Here is a 14,812-nt window from a genome sequence, read left to right as displayed (position 1 = left end):
GTAAAATGTACTGCAAGCATCCAGGAAATTATGTGATAGTCAAAGAAATTTTCAATTGATTTTTTTGTTCATTAGCCTAATCTTGATTGTGGCTACATTATATGCTTTATTAGTATTTCCCCATAATTGCTGTACCTATCCAGTTGTGAAACAGTAGTATGTACTTTATGCCCTTTATTTCATAAGAGAATGGAAACAAGCCCTTAGTTTTTTTCTTCCAGGTTACTACAACTCAGTAAATGAGATTGCTGATAGTAACCGCTTCTCAATATTGCTTTGTTGAAGAACTACCTCATGCTTTGGTTCTGTACTTCAGATAGTGTCTTGGGATTACAATTTCCTTGATTTACAACCTGAAATTTCTGCATGACAGTGAATTATGCAGTTAAATTTTCTGAATATTCAAGTTCTTTCTACTCAACATTGCAAGCTTAACGACATCAAGTACGATAGCTCCAATGGTATGTACAAAAATACGGTTCACCAATATTTTGGTAAATGTGGTAACATTAAAAAAAAAAAAAAAAAAGGCAGCTCCAAAATAATGCCTCCCATTTTATTACACTGGCCTACACTATCAGAGAGGTGGTATGACAGTACAGGTTGAACCTTCCCACCAGTATTTCATTCCTTTTTGTTGCTGTGTGACAAATAGCAGCAGAGGGGCAGTCTGACAAAATGGCATCTGACCTAGGAGTGTGTCTGAAGCAAAGGTGTGTCCTTTGCTCCATGAGGAAAAAATTGCACTCACTGACATGCATCAACATTTGTTTGTAGACACTAGAGTGGATGGTAGCACAGTAAGGTGATAGGTGATGCATTTCAGCAGAGGTGAAGGTGATATGAAAGGCAAGCCATGTTCCAGATGGCCATGCACAGCCATCACACCACAAAATGAGGAATATCTCCATCAGCTCATCGATATAAATTGGATAATGGTGGTGGCTAGCAAAAAACGAACAAAAAAAACCAGTGTTTTGTAGCTGAGAATTTATCCATAGTGTTCTTATTCTCTTTATATCTGTTGTAGTTTTCATGGAAATGAATATAAGGCATTACTTTTAGAGGGGCCCATATACTCAGGTTTTGCAGTACTAGTGTAGCTATTCTGAACTCCGTTAGAATCTCCTGTACTCTCTCTGGGCCTCTGTTCCTCATCTGTTGTATTGGAAAAATACTCCTACCTTACAGAGATTTCAAAGTGATATCTTCTTATACTTTTTATAAGTATATTTATACGAACTTTTCATAAATAGTATATATGAAGCTTGATAAAATCTCCTTGCGTTTATTTTTTCTTCTCCAACTTAGTTTTAATTTTATTTCAATCTTGATTTAAAATTTTAGAGAAATTTTGGGAGATTTGAGGAATCTTCTGAGGTTTGTATATATAGCATTGCTAGTTTTCTATAATTTGCACAAAATAAAGTGAAAAATTCAGGCTTTGTATATGCAAGCATAAAAAAACGCATCAATTTCTCAGAGGCTATTAATCTCACACTAACATGAATGCATTAGCAGCAGAGCTGCTGAAGTAAGCTGGTAGCTCACTGCTAATAGTCTTGTGCTTGCAGTAGATATCTGTGAAGTTATGATACAAATAGCAGTAATAAGCGACCTTTTCAACCTGGCACAGTTTCAAGAAGTGCCAGAACATTCAATGTAAAAAATATTATTCAGTGTGTATTCTTTGCATCTGTACTTGAGAATATCATTAGATGCAAAAGCCTAAGCAAATACATAATTCATGAATAAAAGTTGAAATTTTAAAGCTTCTGGAATACGGAATCAGACATTCTCACCTGCACTGTGTTACTCTCTACTTCAAATCTGCTCTCGTACAGTTCTTCTGTTAGTAAAATTAGTGGGAGAGAGGGAAGGAAGGAGGCCTAACCTCAATAACATATAGATAGAAATTCTACTTTCTTAAAATCCAAAATGAATTCTAAGTTACAGCAATGCATCTAAATGGATTCTTGTTGAGCTGAAAGAAAGCCAGGGCATTTGGAAGTATTTTGATCATTCATACACTCAGCTTCAGATTTGAATTGAATAGCTAAGTTGTCAAATGTTGGAAGAGAAACCTTGATGCATTTGGAGCTTCTGGTGACTGACATGAGAAATGGTGGTTTATTACTGATGAATTCAGTACATTATTATTATTATTATTTCTTTTTAATTTCAGCAAGGAATTGTAACCAAGGAGATTTCAGTCCCATTATTTATGTGCTTCATGCCATTCATTTGTAAGTCAGGCAAATTATTTAAGCTATTCCTTTATTGAAAGCATAAACTCTTTAGGGAGGGTATTTATTATGGATTTAGCACAGGGCAGTCTTTTCAGTTTTTCTCTCTTTAATTAACATGATGGCCATAAAGTTTGGATATTAATTTCTGCACAACATATTGAATATGAACATCAACATTTTGTGCCCACAATGTTGGTTTTTTTAGCTTTATAGAAAAGTTCACTAAAATAGCAAGTGTAGATAGAAATAATGATATAATTTGGTAGTATGTTATGTTACCTAAGAAAAGTAATCTGCTCTAATCATATTAGAAACACATAGCAAAATTTGATTACTTTGCATCAAGCTAACAGAAATGTATTTTGTCTCAGTTTGACAGCAGTTAGGGTAAGGGTAAAGCTAATTTAGAAAGCTGTACATTTACTGTAACTTGTAACTTGCCTTACACTGCAACCAGACCACTAAGAGTACCTCAATACATGCTTTAGTACTAACAGGTTGCTGTCAAATTTATAAATCAGAAATGATATAGACTCAATTCTAGCTGAAATGATAAAAACATCCTCATGGAAGGTGAATTTGGTTTTATACAACAGTATGGCTAAAATAAGTTTCATTATTATACTCATGGGAGCAGCCAATGTTGCTCTGATAACTATTTTATCTAATGTCTTCCTGTTTGATTTGTACTGCTCATGTATTAGCAATGATAAATATTTTATCACAGCTGCAGCACTCAATGCCTACTGCAATGTTATAAAATAATGTTAATGTAAAGAGCAATAATATAACTTGAAAGCATGAAGAAAAGGAGAATGGCAAGCTGAATGGCATTATATAATTCATTGGCATTGTTGGCAACCAAAGTTGATATTGTGGCACTGCTATTTTGTGCTTCACAGAAACATGATATCCAGCTCTAACTGATGCCCTAGAAACTGGGAGCTCGTTTCACTCAGATCCTTTTAAATACTTCACTCACGTATTATATTTCCTGGGTCTGCAACAGTGAACAATGGACAGGTCACTGTTCTTGATTTTTACAAAACTAGCGTGTTTTTTTCTGATGTAGAAGTCTCTTTTTGGGCTTCTAACTTATTTATTTTTTCTCTAATGTATAGGTATGATCTAATATTTTACCCCAGGAATAATGTTTTCACAGGCGGTCACTAAAATCAATGCATCCCAAAAAATTACCACTGGAAAGGAAACAAAAAGATTTAACGTGTTAAGATTTGCTGATGTGGGGGCAGAAGTTTTACACTACCTTATTCTTTTCAGCTGGTATAAATCAGCTGCATTCAACACAGTTGCCTACTAAAGTAGAGCAGTAGAATGAAGCAAGTATCAATTTCTGACAGGGTAGAAAAATAGGAACTTTGTGCTAGGAACTGGCTTACACATTTGTTTTTCTGTAATACGCACAGACATGTTAATGGTGTGTTTTAAAGGGTGCTTTTTCTGTTTTGGCACTGAAGAGAAGCATACTCACCAGAGGCCCAGGAGGACCATCCTGACCTGGTGCTCCAGGTAGACCTTGTTCTCCCTAGAGAAAATATAAAATTAGCTTTACTGGAGAATGTACAACAAATGCAACATTTAAAATATTTTATGCTCAGTTTACTCACCACAGGGCCAGGAATGCCCCGGAGACCTTCAGGGCCAGGTTTTCCTGCTGGTCCCTGAGGACCAACTGGACCTGTCTTTCCAGGAGCTCCTTCTGCACCAGGTTCACCCTAGAAAGAAAGAAGAGGTCAAAAGGGAATAGTTGACTAAGCCTGGCATGGCAGCTGTAAAGTGAAAGTTTCTTTGCTCCGTTTTTCAAAAGTTATTCCAAAACAGTGTTCTAGAATGTTTTACTAAATGAAACAACGACAGCTTCATATAAGCCACAGGATGCCAGCAAATCATGCTTATCCTCATTTTTCACAGGGGTGAGTTAAGTTGGGCCTGCACTAGTGAGAGTCCACTACATAGTCTGTTATGTAGTCTGTTACTGCTATTAATTTTGGATCTTAATTTGGATTTTACCATTTACCTGTTGCTATTTTGATAAGTTTCACACACTCAGTGACTAATAAGCAACTTACTTTTAATTTATAAATAGTTCATTTTTTCATGTCTCTTAAAATACAATTGCATATATTACCTTTGCACCTTTTTCACCTTGTCTGCCTTCAGCTCCAGTTGCTCCAGGAGGTCCCTGTGAAAGAGGAACACCAAGCTCATAATCTCAGTTCTCTAAAATATTTCCACAGTGGAAAAAAAATCTGTAAGTGTCATTATCAGCATTATTAAGTAGTAACTACTTTAAAAATTACATTTGTTTCTTTACATTTTATTCACAGAATGAAAATTCTGTTCTGTCATATCAGCTCTTTTTTCCTTCATAAATTTTTTGGGGATCTTATAGGATCTAAAAGAACATGCATTACTTAACACCTCTGACAGGATAAGGTTAAAAACAAAGATATCCTTTGGAAAAAATAAAAACAGAAAATAAAAGTAAAATATGTATTTACATTTACAGTAAGAGTTTTAGACTCCCTTCTCATTGTAATATTTCTATGCATTGATTCCAAAGATCTGTCATTATACAATGCCAAGAATGGCACATACTTTATTCTCTAAGTGAGGGATTGGCCTTTTAATTAAAAATCGGTACGTGCCTCAATATTATCCAATAAATATGAAAGAGAAAAAAAAAATAATCAGATGACTAATGGCCATTAGGATGAAATAAAGATGTTAACTACAAAGAACTCTCGGTAGTGGGTTTCCTGCTATTGCTCTACAAAAGCTCTGTTTAACTAAGGGAGAACATGGTACTGAAGGATGATACAGAAATGGAATAAGGTTCAGATGAAGGCCATAAGACAGAGCTTGCAATAGTCCAGCATCACTCTGACTACCTGTTGCTGACATCACCGATCCTTCATCTCTTAAGGTTTCAATATACTGGGAAAGCTACTTCTTGCCAACTAATGAGCAGCTTAAAGCAAAAGGAAAGTTATCAAATATTACGTGATTTTCTGAATCTATAAACTAACAACCTAAAAGTCATCTATTCATTAATTTAACAGTTTGTAATACAGAAAAAAAATGCCCTAAGAAATAGCAATTAAAAAAAAGCCAGTAAGTGTCATTGACTTTTTTTTACTTTATAGCAATAGGTGAAAAAAAATACAGTAAAATAAATCACAAAACATTCTTAATTTCACGGTATCCTTTGTGATCTAAAATCTCACTTTGATTTTACAGCAATTTTTTTATATGACAGCTGAATTTACTCCATACTTTTTACAGCCTGATATATTTAATAGTCCACTATTATTGAACATATACCTTGAACACAATTCCAACAGATTTAATTCTGGAAAATTTACATTCATTTTACAAGTATTTACATAAAAGTATATTAAAATAATTCATTTGATTATAATACTAAGCTTTCTCTGTGGTGGAACTGAACATCTGCAGTATTGTATTAACCTTTTTGGCCAACAGAGGTAGTTCAGGTTTTCCATCAAAGATAATGCAAAATGAACCGAATTACCCACAGTGGACTCTGGTCATTTGATGTGGCTCTCAACAGATTGTTCTCTTGGTACTTATAAAGAGTACAAGTACTAAAGGACTTAATTTTACCTCTTTGGAATACAGAGAAGTTAAAAATACCTGAACATTGTGAACCACTTGCTGATTCTTTTTGACAGGAAGAACAATTTACGTGAATAGTGTATCAGTAATAATCTCTGATGCACATACTCCTTTGCACAGCTTGTAACTTTGAGTGGATCACAATTTGCAGTGATAAGAAGAAAAATTATTGGCAGCTATATAAATAAACTCAGGAATGTTTTAGAAATAGGATGGTTTTTTTATACACGAATTAATTTATGTGTTCATGCTCTTTACTGCTCTCCTTTCATTCAGTTTGGTGTGTCAGCTACAATCTACCTTAGCTAAGAAACTAAATATGTTTGTGTGGTAGTTTGTATTTGAGAAATATGATCTCTTAATAATCCACAAATGCAGCTGCATTTGAAGTAGCAGATCTAAAAATCCTGTGATCACTAAATTAAAAATACAGCGAATCAAGACTGCTAAACAAAGAGGGTACATTCATTACTAAACAGTGCCAGTGCTGCACTATGAGTAAAGCAGCCCAATGAACTGTGCCTTCTAACAGGGTGTAATGGCTGGCATGGCACAGATGTTGTTTCTACACTGAAAGACTGCTAATTGCTATTTAACTTGCCTTCCTCCACTTGAATTTTTCGAGTGTCTAATAAATTTTAACTGACAGAAGATCTCAATATCAGTAATTTATAATAATGCATGGCTCACCAGTCTAGCTGCCATGGTAACTGTTAAGATTGCTACACTACAATTTGGATGTGTTGCCTTATGCAGAACTGAAAAGACAAAAGAACTCATGCAGTATGAAATACGTCCTCAATTTTTCTTACATTAAACTGTTGGATATTTTGTTTGCTCTTCCATATTTAAGATTTTCATTAAAATATTTTAATCTGTTGTCTGTATCTACTGGCCATCTGACTAAAACCATGATTTCCAATACAGTAAACCATGGAATATTATAACCAAAATGGAATAAAATCTTCATAGTAATATATGTATTTTTTTTTTCCAAATCATTCAACATTATCTATAAAAGGAATTAACCAAATAACACTCTGCTTTTCAAATTGTAGAAGTTTTCAAGTTGGCTATCTTGTGGAGAATTGAAACCTGTTCTTATATTGAAAGCAGGCACTATATACTCCAGTTTAGAACAAAAATGTATCTGAGACTTGTTTAAATTCTAACATTTTTAGCATAATATATAGACCCTTAAATGTATGTGATCTAGACACCTAATTGACTTTAATGCAAGCAGCAGAAAACACAGCTGAATGACCTAACACACTGAAGGGCTATGTTTATTTGCACCATAGCTATTTCAGTGTATACAGCCTTATCAGCAAGTATTTTTTTTTTTATTTGGTACAGCAGTGATCATTTCAGAAGTCATAAACTTTAAAATATTATGAGTTAGTTAAAATTCAGTAATATCTGTAATCACTAATGGACTTTATCAATACTGTCATAGGGTTTGCTGCTTCTAGATTATGTTTTTGGAATTTGAATGTATATACTTGAACTAGTTCTTCATCTGAATATGGAACTTTGTTCTGAAGATACACTGATCTGTCCCTTATAAAACTGAAAGCATTTATGGTAATAGAATTTTCTGAAAAGCAGTCATAGAAATATTTTTTAGGAGGAGCCATTGATAGGTCTGAAAAAGTAATGTATTCATTACAGTACACATTTGTGGATGCTCTAATGATCCATTTTTGTGTCAGCCACAGACTTTAAACTTTTCTTTTGATTAAGACCTAACCTGAGTGCTCAGTAGCATGCTAGGGAATTTTATCTCTTCAGAGGTAAACATGAAGGAACATGCTCTCTGACATGTAGCTCCAAAATTTTATTAAAAGAATTCACCACGCTGCTTGTCCATTACACCCTTGCACAGATTCGGAGCAAAGCTCCTGCTGTTATGTCAAAGCCTTTAGAGCATCACAGTAAAACAGTTATTTGCTTATTCACATCAATAACTTGGAAGAAATAGTTTCTTATTGGCCTTCACTTGATAGTTGAATGTCACTGTAACTATATAGCTGAGAGTCTCATAGGTACATTGGGAAAAGCTTTTAAGTCCTGTGCTAGAAGTTAATTCCGAGAGAAAGCTAGGGGAACCTCTTTGGAACCTGCAATATTAGATGCAGACTGCTCATAACTTTGGAAACTGACAATAAGCATAATTTTCAAAGAGTGGCCAGTGAAACTGAGTTCAAATCTGATCCAAAATACATGGGAAGATGGGAATGAAAATGAATGGCAATAAATAAGGAGATCATACAGTTGAGGCACTTGAAGAGCTACGCTTACAAGTTTGAATCCTGATCTCTGTCAGCTTGTCATTTTGGAGACAGAAAAACAAAGATACAAAAAAATAGGTGGTATGTTGCTTTGCAGTAATATTTCCAGAACTGCACTTCAATAATATCAATCTTACTACTGAAATGGTGCATCTGGATGAAATGACACTTCCTGGGGCTTTTTGTTGAAACTGGTTTTATCATGCAACTGATGAAAGCTAACAAAGTACATTTTTTTCCATTCTTTCTGTCAGCAAAGTAACAAGCCTGAAGGCCTTTGCTGTATTTCTCTAGTAGAACTTCAATACAATACAGAATCCCTACAAGACCAAATTATTCAGGTACTCAGGTCATATAGAATCTGACTCTATAAACTATTTGCTTCAGTATTCAGGAATTAGATATTTTATGACAATATTTTTTTCTTCACACTATTCATAAACTAGATTTGTATTAAAATGTGTGACATTATATTTGAATTTTTAATTTTTATCTAGCTACAGATAGTAATATATACTACTTATTAGGAATGAGATACTGCCTTTCCATATAATAAAATAGGAAGTTCTAGTCTGATGTAGAACAAACATACTAATTGAAATATGGATTGACTGAATATTAGCAGTTCTAGTGATAAGGTTGTTAATGCTACCATAATTTTTTTATAGTATTATAAATGTTTTGTGAGTTTGTAGAGCAAACAGGTTACTGTGTAAAATAGATAAAACCAATGAGGCATGTCAGTTCACTTAAGCCCATTACACTGAGCAATCTAACACATTTTGTTAAATAGCTCTCAGCTTAAATTCAATGATGCTCCCATCTTTTATTTTAAAGCATAAAAACAGCATCCAGGCACTCTCTGAAACAGACCTAAAGGGTGGTGCATCTACCTACTACAATTCTGTAAGTATATTATCTACTGTTTTTGATTATCTGTATTTGTAAAGCCCGTAAAGCTTCAAAAATTTCAGAAATAATGAAATCTCTTCATAAGCTACGGAAATGTCTCACTGTTGATGTTATAAGTCAAAGGGATGAGAACAATTTTCACTAAGTTGCATTTAAATTATTTCATAGGCTAAAGACACAAAAGCAGTCACTTCCTTTCTTATCCCTGCCAGCAGTCATGTACCCATGGATGATGTGTTATTACTCTCATTGTCACTCACTCCGATTAGTAGGCTAGCAAAAATTCCAGGTTTTTTTTACCCTATCACATACTGAATTCACTTGAGAGAGAAAAGAAGACAAATCACAACTACCGACATTGAATATATTCATTCCTATATCTTTTTGTTCTTGAGGCTGATCATAGAAATTCTTCTGAGCTCTAATAAGGAGTTACTGTGAGAGGACTGGCTTTAACTCTACTGAAATAAATGAGAAAAAATAACCAGAATGGCCAGATGTGCTAATCCATTGAATGGGCTGAGTGTGGACGTGGACTCTTCTGCTGTTTTCCAAGTTCAGGCTGTCTGCAGTTGCTAGTTCGAAACCAATGAACACAAGATTTGTCCATTGTCAGTACTTCACTGGTAACTGTACTCTCAACTCTAAAATCTCCAGGTCTGCAGTTGACTTTCTGATCTCAAGCTGTATACATACGACTACATCAAACATACGCTTAGAGTTATTTTCCTCATGATTTGTATTCCAGGACATGCTATATATTTTAACAAATCTATTTTCAACTGAAAGTCCTTTACAGGACTCATGTTAAAGAGTTTTCTCTGCTGTTTGCATTTTTTTATTTCTCATGTTATTAAAAGAAAACTTCATATATGAAGCATCACAAGATGGAAAACAGCTGAAAGACTCTAAAATATAATATCTTCGAAAAAGAGATGTACTAGAGGCAATGAGAAATGACTTACTCTCTTTCCAGGTGGACCAGGTGGGCCAGCTTCTCCTGAAGGACCAGGTGGACCCTGCAGTGGAAAGCAATAGGCTCAGAGGTAACAATATATAAAATCATTTTCTTTCTTAAATGCAGTGAATATCTACAACATCTCTTTTAATGGACAGAAAATAATTATCATACGGAAGTGATACTTGCTTAATCAGCAAGTCCTTTCTTAGAGTCATCTTTTGCAGTTTTCAACAGATTTTGTACAAAATGCAACTACTCTTTTTTTCTTGCTTAAAACAGAACACTTCATCTCTGGAAGTGTCTGCACAAAGGTAATGTACAGTCTACTGACTAACTCGATTAAGAGTATTTCTTGCTTTCTCAGGTGCTGAAATTGTTACTTTTCCTGTATTTTTTACTAGCTTCTGTAAGTTAGCTTCCCAGTAAGTCACCTTCTATTGAAAATATTCTGCACTGACAGCCATTTGTCTCCCCCACATAGGTATGCTGTGATACCCTTTGAAATATTTCAGGTCTACTGAACAGTTTGATAAGTTTTTCTTCATGAGCATAACATTCTAAAAGTACTTACTGTGAAGTTAGATATACAGATGCTCATCCTGAACTTTTCAATTTAAACTCTGGTTTATTACTTAGTTCTAACCATATGTTGAATTACTAGCATTTTTCTTTCACATTGTACTGCATAAAATATTTTCCTGATAGTCAGAAATTCCAGGGCCGTAAACAGAGTTTCCAAAAAGGAAGACCTAGCTTTTTGCAGTAAAAAATTAAATTCACGATGCTTCAGTGTAGGAATCTCCAGAATGCTAAGAGCACTGATTAATATTGCTTATGTAACTCTTAGACTTCACATGAAATACAGTGGAAACTCCAAGATTAAGATTCACTTCATAAAGTGAGCTAATGAAGACAATTTGTCTTCAGCATTACTTTTTGTATACTAAGAGCTGCTCTCATTTTAATGCATCTCAGCATTAAAACAAACTATTTCTCCTTCTTTTGGTTGTATCTATTATATAGGTAAGTCTAATTCTGCAAGGAAATAAAGAGATTTTTCAGTACAATATAAAAAGAATCTGTTGAGAAAACATTTGTTAGAGTATGAATCTATAGAAAACACTGATTCAGCTAAAAGCACTTTCTCAGCACACGGGAAAATGTAGCCAAAAGAAAATGACAGAAACAACTCACAGGTTGACCAGGATCACCATCTTCGCCCTTCTCTCCACCAACACCATCTTGACCCTACAGAAATCATGTGAAAATAAACAAAAGATACAAATTCAGAAAAATTCAGTAACTTTGTTTCAAAGATGAATACTAGTTTTCTGAAGAGAATTTTCCTACAGACACTCATTTTCAAAACTTTTTAGAAATTTCTAATTTTTTTTTTTGTTGGATTGAAGAAATATATGAATAGCCGAAGCAATTAATCTAACAGGAAAAACCTCCTTTCCAAACCAAGAAGAGATGGCAGTAACTGCAAGTGAATGCAGACCAAATCCAGGACCTAAAACTGCTTTTCAAACATACTTACAGCTGGACCGGGCTCTCCAGGGGGACCAGGATCTCCAGGAAAACCAACCGGACCCTAGGTAAATCAGGAAAAAAACAAGGAAGATGTCATGCACAGAGAAGCAGGTAACAGTCATCAGAAATATTTTGTTAAGAATATGATAAATTTAGTTCCAGTGTTAGTTTAATCTGTCGTTCTATATGTAGCACAGTTTCAGCAATGTTATGCTGTGCTTTGTGTTAAAATTATTAAGATTACTTACAGGGTTACCCTTAGGCCCATCATCACCTGGAGGTCCTTTAGCACCTGGTGGTCCAGCTGCTCCAGGTGGACCAGCCTCACCTTTTTCTCCCCTTTCACCTTTTGGACCCTGTAGGAAACACATGAACAAAAAAATATTGTCTGAGAATTGAATGGCTAAAGAAAGATTACAGTGGCAAAACTGTTTTTCAGATCTGGGCAATGTTATTCCTCATTAAATGTTGGTATGTGAATGGGATATTAGGCCCTCAGCCTCAGATTGGAAAACCTCTTAATCTCAGGTCTGAGTGCAAACATCTGCAACCAGATGTGAGCCTGAACCTATTTTGCATCAGTGAATTGCTTCCATAGAGAAAAAATATGCATATCAAAGATAGTGCTCTTTTAAGGAAGTCTTCACAACTTTGTCACATCTTACTATAAGATGTGGCTATAGTTTAAGGAAACAAATTGCATTTCAATATTGTAAGAAAGGTCTTCACTGAAAATTTAAACACAAAAACACAAGTAACCTCATTAAATGCTTCTTAAAGTAAGCACTACCTTATGTTTTTGTTTATTGTGATACAGGTTAATAAGACAAAACCAAAAGACTCACAGATGTTCCAGATTCTCCAGGAGGTCCAGGGTTACCAGCTTCTCCAGGTTCACCCTATACATGTGTGAGGATAAACTGATGAGTCATTAGGTAGACATTAGATATTTGTATGAATTTGCTTCTGTTATTACATATTTTTTTTGCATGCTTATTCATGATAACAGCTTACAGGAGTTGTCTCTTATTGACTCTACCTAAAGGCAATTGGGACACGTGTTTCTGCAGAAGTGGAATCTGAAATTTTAGAAACAATTTTTCAAACTAAGCTTCTGATGAGAAGGGAGACTGACTTTCCCTTCAGGCTTTGGAAGATATTCCTCTTTATTATCCCATATATTGCAAATTTCCTGTTTGTCTTTTTCCTTCCTAGGCACAGAAAGGTCAAAGAAGTGTGCATGTGTGTGTGTATATATATATATATATATATATATTTCTCTATAATATGTTTTTTTGGCTAGAGGCAAATCCCTACAAATATGATAATACTGATTTGAAATTAATTTTAATAAAGCAGAAACATTATTGCTAGAGCTACTGTTAAAATAAATCATTATATAAAGAAAAACATAAAATAATAACATAATAGCATAAAGTTAGTAAAACTTTGATCACTGGTCACAAAGGAATATGTTATGTATTTACTGGTGATGGAAATTATTTAATATATCAGATGGCTTTGAGAAGAACACAATACAAAGAAAATCTATACAAAATCTATTTATATCTCTATATAAATACATAAATATATATATATAAATCTCTCTCTATAAATATATATAAAGATGATATTCAAGGTAGTAGAGATACTCTATCTAGCAGAGTCTGCAGTGTAGACTAAATTCAGTACAGCCCTTCAGTAGAGGGTGTTCATTGTAGGACTAATTGAGAGACTTAAGAGCACTGATTGTGTCAGGTCTTGCCTGACAAGCATCCCTGCCAGTATGAATCCCTTTTACGCTTCTCAGAGAGTAAGTTCATTTCTGCCTTCCTGACAAAAGATTTTTAAATTTATGATTCACATTTGATTTGAAAGCAACTCCTTTACCCTTTGACAAACTCATCTTCATTTTATGATATTTTGCAATGAGAGAAAAGATGGGCTTTTTCTGACTTACTGACCTACACAGTCAGTCAACACCTGTGGAGAACACAGTGCTCCTAGGATCTCAGGGATCCCTGCTATAGCACACATGTTGAAATTGGCAGATGGAGGCAGCCCACGTGAACTCACTGCACAGTAAAACCATAATAAACAGCAATGTGGAAGAAAGCAAATGTAGAAGGGCAAGGAAACGTCAAGATGTTCTCCTCAAAGGACACGTGTGGAAGGAGCACTTGTGTAAGATGAGATCAGTTACAGTTTAATCTGACATTAATCCTTTAAAATCATATACTGCTTTATAATACAGATATGACTCTTCCCACATGCAGTCCTTGCTTTTTTCACATACTGTTTTTTATGTTACAACTTTTAAGTATTATAAAAGGTTGCAACTGTTACAGACAGCTGGCAAGGGAATTAAACAATGTTTTGATAGACAAGATTGTAGCTGATATATATTTACAGAATATATATTTATGATTATCAAAAACTTTGTCTTTCATTGCCTTTTTGATAAGGGTAGTATTAATTCAGATTCTACTTCATTTCCTCCATAGGAAATATTTCACGTTCAGTTGGGAAATAGATTTTATGATCTAATAGATATATCCCACCTCTGGATTTCTTTTTCATTTCTTTTTGTCATCAGGCCAGATCATTTAAATGTTAGTGCTGTCCTCTGACAGAATTTCAGCAGCAGTGTCTTTAGCAGAAATTCTCAACTACAAAGCATCATGTCATTTCACAGAAATGTTCAGTTTTAAAAGCTCCCTCGTATTATGTGAGCAGAATGATTTATATCAAGCTAAGGACAGTAGTTTAGAAGTCTATTTTATTATTATAATTTCTAGAAAGCTGTCCATTGAAAGCACAGAGACACAGTAGATGGAAAGCTGCCACCTGTCAGTTAATTTCTGGAAAACAGCTATTGATTTTCTAAAAATGAACACCCTTTTAACTGACTGAGTTGTGAAGAAGTTTTGGTTACTCTTTTATTCCTTTTTGCCACCCTCACAAAATAAATAATAACAAAAAAAAAAATGATAATAAGAGAAGTGTGGCTTTAGGAGACAATCTTTTGTCACATAGGTATATGCATGTGCAACTGTTCTATGTATTAGGGATCTGTGGAGAGGTAAATTTAATCAAGAAAGAAATTCTATAGATGTGTTATATTTTTTTGGAAGGGCTTACAAGCAAATTGGAGGGTAGGGAAGGAAGGAAGGAAGGAAGGAAGGAAGGAAGGAAGGAAGGAAGGA

At 34.5% G+C, this 14,812-nt stretch overlaps 1 protein-coding gene across 3 annotated transcripts in view; it reads right to left on the bottom strand.

Annotated features, from left to right (window-relative positions):
• Positions 1 to 14,812, bottom strand: part of COL11A1 (collagen type XI alpha 1 chain) — a 131,537-nt gene that overhangs the window by 11,375 nt on the left and 105,350 nt on the right. For 2 of the 3 annotated variants that reach the window (XM_042820216.1, XM_042820217.1), the window contains 8 exons: positions 12,452 to 12,505; positions 11,855 to 11,962; positions 11,614 to 11,667; positions 11,268 to 11,321; positions 10,078 to 10,131; positions 4,399 to 4,452; positions 3,878 to 3,985; positions 3,742 to 3,795 (listed from right to left, as the gene is read on the bottom strand). In XM_042820216.1, the coding sequence (XP_042676150.1) occupies positions 3,742 to 3,795; positions 3,878 to 3,985; positions 4,399 to 4,452; positions 10,078 to 10,131; positions 11,268 to 11,321; positions 11,614 to 11,667; positions 11,855 to 11,962; positions 12,452 to 12,505 (540 nt within the window). The remainder of the gene's footprint in view (positions 1 to 3,741; positions 3,796 to 3,877; positions 3,986 to 4,398; positions 4,453 to 10,077; positions 10,132 to 11,267; positions 11,322 to 11,613; positions 11,668 to 11,854; positions 11,963 to 12,451; positions 12,506 to 14,812) is intronic. The other variant, XM_042820218.1, reaches the window with a different exon arrangement.

This window comes from Centrocercus urophasianus, unplaced genomic scaffold (genome assembly GCF_019232065.1).
Source record: "Centrocercus urophasianus isolate 14NV4802_14NV808 unplaced genomic scaffold, USGS_Curo_1.0 seq_18, whole genome shotgun sequence".
NCBI classification, from domain to species: domain Eukaryota; kingdom Metazoa; phylum Chordata; class Aves; order Galliformes; family Phasianidae; genus Centrocercus; species Centrocercus urophasianus.
This window is presented reverse-complemented; position numbering and strand designations above follow the sequence as displayed.